General features: G+C 39.8%; 1 non-coding gene and 2 gene segments (V, D, J or C); 1 reads left to right on the top strand and 2 right to left on the bottom strand.

Annotated features, from left to right (window-relative positions):
* Positions 1 to 362: 362 nt before the first annotated feature.
* LOC132000417 (U6 spliceosomal RNA) lies at positions 363 to 467 on the top strand. The gene has a single exon (XR_009399292.1). It is a non-coding gene; the product is annotated as a U6 spliceosomal RNA (small nuclear RNA).
* Positions 468 to 3,382: 2,915 nt separating this feature from the next.
* LOC131999785 (T cell receptor alpha variable 9-2-like) lies at positions 3,383 to 4,210 on the bottom strand. The segment is given in 2 exon segments: positions 3,383 to 4,004; positions 4,129 to 4,210. Coding segments are annotated over 2 exon segments (405 nt in total).
* A 6,542-nt stretch (positions 4,211 to 10,752) lies between these two features.
* Positions 10,753 to 11,416, bottom strand: LOC131999783 (T cell receptor alpha variable 13-1-like). The segment is given in 2 exon segments: positions 10,753 to 11,186; positions 11,334 to 11,416. Coding segments are annotated over 2 exon segments (411 nt in total).

Below are 11,416 nucleotides of genomic sequence, written 5' to 3'. Positions count from 1 at the left end.
GGGAAAATGTCTTCTTCTTCTTCAGCTTCAGGGCTCAGCACTGTGAGGGGATCCTGACAGGGTGAGGGAAGGATTGCTGGTTATGTGCTGCTGTGGCCCCAGAACAGGAAATAGGGGCTTCCTGGTATAGCAAGTGTGTGGGTCATGTTACACTTCTCTATGTCCCAGTGAGAGTCTCACTACCCAAAATTCTTTTGTATTAAGCAACTTTAATTGAAAACCTTACATCTGAAAATAGACACGAGTAAAATTTATATTGAAATGAGGATTTGAGGATTGATGGTTTAACTAACTGTGATGTTCATTCATCACATCTGCGATAAAGTGGGTGGGTGGCACTTATTGAAAACATGACAGATAAGGCTCACTTTGGGAGCACATATACTAAAATTAGAATGATACAGAGAAAATTAGCATGGCCTGTGTGCAAGAATGACATGCAAATTCATGAAGCATTCCATAATTTTTAAATACTACATATAATGAATTATTGAAGCAATGAAAATGCAAGAATCATGATGAAAAAAATGTAAGAATCTTGTATGTCTACCCTACATGATTTCACCCAAGGTAGAGATAAATCACTTTATAAGAAGGCAGTGTTTAGACATTCACTGTAGCTCTTTCAATGTACCTATTGTTATATCAGTGTTCCTCCTCACTACTCATGTCTGTTCAGATGCCTATGTTGGAGCCAAAAGCAGAAATATCTAATCACTCTTGCTGAAGAGTTCAGGCTGCTGCCCTCAGGCAATAGATCCTGTCACCAAGGTCTTCTCCTCACTGTTTAGTTTCCACAACTCAGCTCTGATCAGAAAGGCCAGAATAGACACCAGAATTTGGTCATTAGGTTATCAATCCTTTGAATTTATTTTTTTCCCTTACCTCATTTGAACACAATAACCTCCCATGTTTTGTATGCTCAGTTCTGAGCACCCAGTGTGACCACTCAACCTTCTTATATACCTTCTCTCCTCCAATACCCTCAACACACGTGCACACAACCACATCTGTGCACACACATGTACCAACATGGGAAATGCCATCTTCCTCAATTATCTAAAAACATGTGGTGCTTCTTTTCTATGACCCTTTTCAGAGGGCACAACACATACTGAGGTGCTTCCACAGTAGGTCCAGGTTTCTTCTTATCTAGTCTTTCATGCCAGTTTCCCTTTCTCCATATATATCTTATTTCCTAAAATTGGTTGGTGTCACTGTCTGCTAATAGCTTTTCTCATATTTCTATTTGTGTCTATGGCTTTCTGCCCTTTGGGATGTCTTTACTAAAAATTTTAAAGAGTATTAGAGAGGCGCCTGGGTGGCTCGGTCAGTTAAGCTTCTGAGTTCAACTCAGGATATGGTCTCAGTGTCCTGGGATTGAACCATGCCTCCTGCTCCCTGCTAAGTGGGAAGTTTCTCCCTCTCTATTTGCCCTCCCCCACTGCTTGTGCTCATGCACGCTCTTTCTCAAAAAAATAAAATCCTTAAAAAAAAGAGCATTGAAGTACTCCACATCACTTGGCATCAGGGAAATACAAATCAAAACCACAATGAGATATCATCTCACACCAGTCAGAATGGCTAAAATCAACAAGTCAGGAAATGACAAATGCTGGCGAGGATGCGGAGAAAGAGGAACCCTCCTACACTGTTGGTGGGAATGCAAGCTGATGCAACCACTCTGGAAAACAGCATGGACGTTCCTCAAGATGTTGAAAATAGAACTACCCTATGACCCAGCAATTGCACTACTGGGTATTTACCCTAAAGATACAAACGTAGTGATCTGAAGGGGCACATGCACCCGAATGTTTATAGCAGCAATGTCCACAATAGCCAAACTATGGAAAGAACCTAGATGTCCATCAACAGATGAATGGATCAAGAAGATGTGGTATATATACACAATGGAATACTATGCAGCTATCAAAAGAAATGAAATCTTGCCATTTGCGATGACGTGGATGGAACTAGAGGGTATCATGCTCAGCGAAATAAGTCAGTTGGAGAAAGACAACTATCATATGATCTCCCTGATATGAGGAAGTGGAGAAGCAACATGGGGGGTTAAGGGGGTAGGAGGAGAATAAATGAAACAAGATGGGATTAGGAGGGAGACAAACCATAAGTGACTCTTAATCTCACAAAACAAACTGAGGGTTGCTGGGGGGAGGGGGGTTGAGACAGGGGGGTGGGGTTATGGACATTGGGGAGGGTATGTGCTATGGGGAGTGCTGTGAAATGTGTAAACCTGGCGATTCACAGACCTGTACCCCTGGGGATAAAAATATATAATATGTTTATAAAAAATTTTAAAAATGGTAAAAAAAACAAAAACAAAAACAAAACAAAAACAACAAAAAAAGAGCATTAGAGAAATCAAGAGATAAATATATATATTATTAATCTACCAATGGTTTTTTTTCTTTTTTCTTTTAGAGATTTTACCTTTACATAATCTTTACACTCAACATGGGCTCAAACATAAAACCTTCAGACTCAGAGTCCCAGCTCTATCCACAGAGCCAGCCAGGCACCCCTAGTCTACTGTGTTTATCCAAATGTCTGAGAAAACACTTATTAAATATCTTTCAAATTGTTTAAACTATATTTTTACATGCATTTATATTTATACAGGTTGCAAAATAAAAATTACATTTTAAACCAATTAAATAAAAATATTTTAAATGAAGAATATATAAGTAACATAATAGTGAATGTATCAATATTTTGATCATAACTCATTCATAAAATCTGCAGATAAGTAGATAATAATTAAAGAAGATTGCAACAATATTAACAAAGTCTTGCACTGCAACACAGACATTGCTTTTGACATGATTCTTACCGAACTGCACTGACTCCCATCCGTTCTCCCAGTCCCATGACTTGTGGCTCTCTGTGAGAGGTTGCAAAACAGGAGTTAGGGAAATCTATAGGAGTTTCCTCCCAGTATCACCTAACTATCGATATTTTTAGGAGACCTCAGTGCAAGAGCATTTTCTCTCACCGTATTTTCTGGGCACTGAGAACAATCTCTCTTGAGCTCTTACTGTCAGAAAGCCAGCAGATCTATTTAACTGGTCAGGACGTGAGCCACATCCTCCATTCTGTTTCTGCTCCCTACCCCTTCATGTTGAATATCAGCTTGTACCCCACCCCCCGGCTGATTTACTAGAAAAGAAAGCAGGGCAGAGGTCCCTGGTCTCTCTTTTCCTTGCTCAGGTACACGTGTTTCTCCTCCTTTGTTCCCTTCCCTTCTTTCTCTACTAAAACCTGGTATGGGGCTGAAGCTCTCCCATCACCTCTCCTGCCACACTCTGTCAGGAAGACACTGGGCAGAGGCCACCTTCTCAGGCACATTGTGTGTCTCTAAAAGTGTCATAGACACAGCAACACCCACCAGGGTGCCCTGAACAACTTGTGGGGCTGGACGTTCACTGCAAGGATGAAATTACTTATGCTCTGGCTGAGGAACTCTTGGAATGAAGCTAGTCTCAGTGTCACTAAGAAACAGCTGGGGTTGGGGAATGTTACTTCTGGTTCCTGTGCTCTAGTCATTTGTATGATTTTTGTATCAACCAGACACTGAAGGACAAACAACAGATTGTGCTGGAACCAGAGTGGATCAGGCAGAGACACTTAGCATCCAGGCCCCTGTTCTGCCCAGAGTTTGTGCTCAGCTCCCCCTGCAGTCCCCATCACTGTGTCGTACATGGCACAGTAGTACACAGCTGAATCTGAGGCTTGCACCGAGCCTTTCTCCAAGTGGAAGGATTTGGAATCTTTGTTGTAGGTGGCTTCAAATCCTTTGTTGCTTCCCTTCTCCTTGTCCCTCACAGCTTTCAGGAGGAGCTCTAGACCTTCTCCTGGATACTGGACATACCAGAAGAGATTTGGATACCCAGTTGCTGAATAGGTACAGTTTATAGTCAGGGAAGCCTCTTCTGAGAGGGTCACTTGGCCCTCTGTCTGAGTCACTGAGTCTCCATGTGTTTGTCCTGAGGAAAAAGAAAAGAAAACTGTGTCACCTTGGGCATAAAGCTCTTAGATAAAAGTATACTTAAAACTTTTTCCTGACATCATGAAAAAAGGAATCCAAATTTTAAGAGGCATTTTACTTACCAAGCAATATGAGTACCACAGTCACGAAGCCTGGAGAACACTTCATCTCTGGAGCATCACCTAAACAATATTTTTCATTCTTCACATGAAGAAATGTTGAAATGACAGAAATGATCAGTGGAAGCCCACATTTCACACAGGAAATGTGATTGTGGTAGGAAGCTGCACCCTCTGGTGGACAGGGACTGAAATGTGTGCATGTTGGCCAGAGTCCGTTAAAACACTGAGACAAAACCAGACTGGTCAAGAAATTACTACTACAGACCCCTTTATAAAATCCAAACCTTGGAGAAGTAACGTTAATTCAAGTAGCAGAATTACTGAACATCTCATTTATATCTCATTTTACAAAAAATAATGTTGTCAGTGTTGGTCAATATGTTTTTAATGTTGGTCACAACTTTCAAATACTATAAAGAAGATGACATTCCTTTTTTTGTGTTAAAGATTTTATTTATTTTTGAGAGAGAGAGCAGAGGAGGGAGGACCAGACTTTCCATTGAGCAGGGTGCCTGATGATCCAGGACCCTGGGATCATGATCTGAGCCGAAGGCAGACGCTTAACCAACTGAGCCACCCAGGCACCCAATAATGAGGTTTTTTAACTTCCTAACTTTTCTTAACCCTTTCACATATCTCCTGCATCCTACTAGAAATGCACAGCAAATACATGAATATTTGATGAATTCATGTAATTCAAATTCGTTTTGTAGAAAGACAAATCCCATAGTAAAAAAGACAAGGTAGAAGCTAAGAAAAAAAGCTTGAGTAAGTTATCTGAATATACATTTCCAAGTAAGAGTCTATGTAAGCACCTCTTTTTTATTTATTCTTTTAAAATATTTTACTTATTTATTTGTCAGAGGGAGGGAGAAAGCACAAGCAGGCAGAGGCAGAGAGAGAAGCAGGCTTTCCACTGAGCAAGAAGTCCAATGCGGGACTCAATCCCAGGACCCTTGGAATCGTGACCAGAGCCGAAGGCAGCCACTTAACACATTGAGCCATCCAGGCATCCCTGTAACCATCTCTTTAAAAACAGAAAGACAAAACCATGAGAAAGTTTAATAATACCATCTTAATTACAGAAAGTTTGGCACCAAGCGCCTGGGTGGCTCAGTTGGTTAAGCGAATGCCTTCGGCGCAGTCATGATCTTGGAGTCCTGGGATCAAGTCCCACATCATTCTTCCTGCTCAGCTGGGAGTCTGCCACTCCCTCTGACTCTCCCCCTGCTTATACTCTCTTTCTCCCTCATTCTCTCTCTCAAATAAAAAATAAATAAAAATTAAATTAAAAAAAAAGAGAATGTGGCACTAAATTTTGTAAAGAATCACTATGAATGATTGATTTGATGATCCATGAGAACAAGATGTATCAAAGCCAGAACAGCTGCCTGGTGCAATTAATCCAAATGATCTCCAATGAACACTTGCTACAATCCACCAGAAACAATATTCACACTGGGAATATACTGGTTGCAACATTAAACAAACACTAGTGGCAGACTTCTAGGATGGCAGACAATGGGGCTAATCATGCTTTTCTGGGAGTCAATGAAATCCCATAAAATCTGGAATGTGGAATATGCTCTGAAATACTGTCTTAAGGAAACATTTGAGTATCTCCAAAGGGATATAACACAGTTGCATTCCCTCCATGAGCTATGAGTGTGGACGGGTAATAGTATTTTATTTCCTACATGGATTGGCCCACCTTCTTGCCTGAAAACCACAGCAATCACAAGAGCCAAATATCAACTGGATTTTGTGTTTACTGCCTATGCCATTTCAATTACTCTCCAGAGGGCAGAGCAAATTTCTTTGGGAAAGTTAGGTAAGGTTAGAACTCACATAGAAACTTCTCTTCTCCTATCACACCCCGATCCTGTGGAAAAGTGGAAACAACAAATGGAATATTAAAACTGAAATGAGTTACTATAACAGTTACCCTTGAACTACTGTGGTCTGGTACAGCCTTAGCCCTCATGGCTTTGTTTCCCCCTTACAAAGTCCTAGGCTGTCTCACTTTTAACTGTTCACTGTAGCCCACATAACTCAGATGTCCCAACCCATACACATTCTAACCTTCACAAACTATAGAACTAGATAAATAAACCCTTGACACTCTTCCTTTCATCACAGGTACAGACTGCTCTGTGGCCATTCATTTCATCATCATTATATGACCTAAACCTTTGGTGCTCTGAACAAAATCCCAGAAAAACATTGCCATTGAGATGTATGAAATGAGCTTATAAGTACAATTTATTACCAGTTTGGCAGATAAAGTATGAGAAATGAATCCTTGCTTACAGGTTTATCAATTATATGACATTGTGCATCCTTCACTGACAAGAATTGAAAAAGCTACTCATATTAGATCTTAAACTGAGGTTCCCCAGAGAATCAACAGAAAGAGATAGTCCACAGATGAGTGTATAAGCAAGAGCCTTGAAATAAGCAGGTAATTGCTTAAAGCAGATTTCCACCTAAGCCATTAGAAGAGATGGAATCTAAGAATTCTCCTAGATTTTTGGAACCACCAATTTTAATACTTTGCTTCTTTTGAGGTTATTTTTATACTTTTATAGGTACTTTCCCACTTTAATGGTAAAATGTTACATATTTCTGATTATCTTGACTTTGTTCTTTTACTAATAAAATAACTTGCACGTGTATAGCCTTTACCTGAGACAATACATATCCACCCTAGTGTTATAGTTCAGCTCTGTACAGACATTGCTAGTGTAACAAAGATTAAGAATTATTGCAGGGGTGCCTGGGTGGCACAGCTGGTTAAGCACTGGATTCTTGGTTTCATCACAGGTCTTGATCTCAAGATTGTGAGATTGAGCCCTGTGTTGGGCTCCATGCTCAGCAGGCAGACCGCGTGAGATTCTCTCTCCCTCTTCTTGTGCTCTTCTCACTTGTGCTCTCTCTCTAAAATAGATAAATTAACTTAAAAAAAAATCATTGGATGTGTTATCTCAAATGAATTCCTGGGAAAAACAAGTAATAACCATACCCTAATTGGTACTGTTAGAGTGAATTTTAACCGATTAAATTGCTCATACAATGTGAAAAAGTATCTATTGATAAAAATTTAAGATGAAGTTTGTACAATAAGACTTGTGTACAAAATGTGACTCATCTCGATTATGAGTTGACCCAAACTTCAACACCATCTCTGCATTATCAATTGCCAAATACATTCTATAGAATTATAAATCAAGTCTCTAAAGATATTCAAAACACTTGAAATGATGAGCTTATTCTGATGAAAATAACTTCAAAGTTCAAAACCTCAGGGGTAGGAAACACTGAGAGTAGTGAAAGGGTAAGGTTATGCATGTGCTTGTGGCATGTGCTTCCTCCCACCAAGACACATAGTTCTCAAAAGCTCATGTATTGTATGCTCTCATCATTATGACATTTTAAAACACAAAAATAAGAATAGACCAATGTTTGCAAGGAGTGGGGAATATGGAATTGTGTAAAGGTAAGAGAATAGCACAAGGGGGTTTTGGAGACCAAAGAAATTATTCTGTACACTGATTGTATGATGGTTACATGATGTATACAATGTATTAAAATTCAAAATTCACAGGAACATACACCAAAAATGTGAATTTTCTATATACTTATTTTCAAATAAAAAATTTAGGGGCAACTGGGTTGCTCAGTTGGTTAAAGGTCTTCTGAGAGGTCAGGTCATAATCCTGGGGTCCTGAGATCCAGCCGTGCATCTGGATCCCTATTCAGCCAGGAATTTGCTTCTCTTTCTCCCACTGCCCCCCCAACCCCACCATTCCTGGCCACGCCCTCTGTCTCACTCTCTTTCAAATAAATAAAATCTTTTAAAAATTCACTTGAGGTATTAGAAATAAATAAAGAAAAATGTCAACGCTGATATCAAAATGGCAAAATAGAAATTTTCTACCATCTCTGCCACCCCTCCCCAACCCCCCCCAACCAATTTTCACAGTCATACAATAAACTAAAAAAAAGTGCCTATTAAGAAGTCCCGCAAAGTAGACACAGCAGTTGTGGAACAAAACGAATTTGAGATTGGATACATTGAGGAGAGGATGAAAAACAATTTCACTTTACCTCCATCACCCCAGCCCATGTGACTCAGTCCCGAGCCAAGAGGAACTTTCCAGTCTGTGATTTCCCCATAGAGGAACGTGAGAACATGTGAGTGAACACATGACCCTCCAGCTCTGGAGGATGCTCCCAAAGAGGAACCTCTTTCTAGCCCCATCCAGAATACTGAACTGTACTGCTCACTGGGGAGTGGGGTCCTCCCAGCAGAACAGCACCCAGGGCTCTTGGAGGGCAGTAAAACAACATGGGCCCTCCAAACCATGGCACAGCCTTCATTAGGAATCTGCCCATGACCCACTGGAGATGGCCTGCCTGCAGACCCCCACAAATGGCCCATGAGCACGCACAACACTCAGTCCCTTACCCACACATCATCCCACCCTGTGGCCTCCCACCAGTACACACAGGATGACAACAGCAGAGAGCTTTTGTAGGTGGCTAGTGAGCATGCGCAGAGAGTAGACCCACTCTCCCGGATTGGGAGAAATCACACAAATTCAGTCAGCACCGTCCTAGAGAAAGGAAACAAAAGGGAGACTCTTGGCACCCAGTTTGGCTTCACAGGATCCAGAGAAGTCCTAAAAGTTTGTACTACCTTGTCCCAGGATGTAGGAAACAAATACACCAAACATGATGAAGGTTTAAACTGGGATGTGTCTGGGTCTGAGACTCAGTGCACACTCAGGCTAAAACACTTGTTTTCTTCCACTGCATCAATTCTCACCTCAGTCTGATCAAGCATTCAAACCTGTAGGAACTGCACCCTCTGTCTTGCTTCTAATTGATTTAAGAGGAAATGAATGAATAATATAGAAGCATGCTTCCTTCTGACTCCATTATCAGGCTTGGAGGAAAGGCGCCGATCAGAAGTCGTCTTCCTTCTACTGCACAGGAGTTGGCAGTATAAGGGGGAAAGAATCAAGCCCATTGACGTGTTGGACTACAGTTCTAACCTCCTTTGTTCAGCTGTTTTAAACTGAATTTAATCCGAACACTTCCCCAGTAAAAACAAGCCATTAGCAAATATCTAACAACCATAACTCAGCTAAGAGAAACCATTCCCACTGTGCCAATTGCCAATTATATCCATTGTTAGTTAGGAAGACTTCAAGGGACCTAGAAAGGAGACTCCTTTGAGCAGGGGTGGGAGATTGAGAAAATTAAATATTTACACAACTTCTTTATTTCCTTTGACTTCTTCAAGATACTAGAGAAATAACTTTTTTTTTTTTAAAGGATGGTTGTAGTTAGTAATGTTTAACTCAGTCAACGTGAACACGTGGCAGGGAGGTTGATATCACATTATCTTTACATCAGCCATTAGTCCAAATGCCTTTGTGCAATTTACTAGTAATAGTAAGGTGGCTGGTACATGCATATAAAATTTTCCCATATATCTCAGAAGAAAGAGTTTCATTATAATGATGACAAAAAACTACAAGTCCAAGAATAAATTGAATTATCTTCAAACAACTGAGCATTATTAGGAAAGAGACACATATAAGTAGAAATAAACAGTATATTGTAAAAACAATCAAATACTCAGATATAGAATAAGGACATTTCTTTTCACAAATCAATTTAATTCAATCATAAGGCTTAAATTAAAACTATGAGTAAGTAGCAGAATTCTCCTTTCCGTCTTTCTTTAACATCTACTTATAATTAATTATGTGAAAAAGTTTGTGATACTTAATGAAAATATACCAGTGAATGAAATACAAAATTCTGTCTCCTAGATTCTATGAGAGGGTGATTGTGAACAGAGACTGACAACATTTTATAAACAAGACGAGATTTCTGAGTTTTATCTGAAGCACACATTGTCAAATCTCTCCCTATCTTAATTTCCCTTAAACACACAAACAATACATAGCATCCCTGGGCTCTAAAGGAAAACCCATGACACAAGAAGAAAGTGATCAAAGCACATAGAAGTTTTTGGCAGTCAACTTTTGCCTTAAATATAGATGAACTTTTGCCCTAAATATAGATGAACAAAATTAATATGAAACTACAATTAATGGAAATACCTCACAGAGATATCTTAAAGCAATGTTAAATGAAAACTTAAAAAAAAAAAAAAAGACCTTTGAGGGAGAGAATTGATGAAGTGGGGAATGCTCATATCAAAATACATAAAGTGAAAAAATCGTGAATGTAATTCTAATAAATATTGTAGAGACTAAAGGGAATATTAGCAATATTATCTGATTACGGAATTATCATTTTCATATTTCTACTTTCCATATTTCTATATTTGGCATGTAATGTTTTAGAATCAGAAAAATAATAAATGCCACCTATGAAACACAATATTAAGTGCCCATCCATAATAAGGACTGTATTACTGGTTCTTTGTAGGAGAGGGGTCTGAATAGCAAATGTAAAGACATTTTTAATACCTGAATTTCAAAATAAAACATTACTAAGTCCATTCAAGAATACATTAAAAAACAGTCATCCACCAAAATTTTCTAAACAAGTCTGGGTCATCTCCATCCTAATAGTCTTACTACATTCTTTTAATGTCTAACATATTAGATTCCACCTACAGACGAACAACAGCACAAAAGCTATCCTTGAAGGTCTGTGTTAAAGGACACGGGGCTGCCCCAGTCCCAGGTTTGAGTGCAGGCAGCAGGTGCCTGGGAAGCAATGTGTGCTTGCTGCACAGAAGTACACAGCTGAGTCTTCAGAATGGGTGTCTCTGATGTGCAGGGAGAGATGTTTGGCCGTCTTATTCAATGAAACAGTGAGTCTTTGGTCTTCTTTTGTGGTCATGCTTGAAAAAATGTCTATAAGGAGCTGGGGACCTTTTCCAAGTTCTTGCTTATACCAAAGGAGGTAACTTGAGGTACTGTCTGAATAACTGCAGTTGATAACAGAGCTGCTTCCCTCCTGGACACTCAGGGTAGGAGGATGCTGCTCCACATTCTCTCCCTGGCTGAACCCTGTGCAGAAAGAAAAGGTCAGAGAAAAGAGGAGAGATTCCAGGTTATTGTGCTTCAGAATGCTCTTTTTCTACGCTAATGGGAGGAAACCTGAGTAAAGCCAGTCTTGAGTTCTGAAGAATATCCACTAATATACTCTGAACTCACAGTTCAGCTGCAGACACGAGAACATGATTAAAGCTCCCATGGATGTCTTCATGGTTCCTCTCAGTTAAGCTCAGGTTCAGAAT

The sequence above is a fragment of the Mustela nigripes genome, chromosome 13, assembly GCF_022355385.1.
Source record: "Mustela nigripes isolate SB6536 chromosome 13, MUSNIG.SB6536, whole genome shotgun sequence".
Classification (NCBI taxonomy): domain Eukaryota; kingdom Metazoa; phylum Chordata; class Mammalia; order Carnivora; family Mustelidae; genus Mustela; species Mustela nigripes.
Note: the sequence above shows the minus strand (reverse complement) of the source record. Positions and strands in the feature narration are given on the sequence as shown.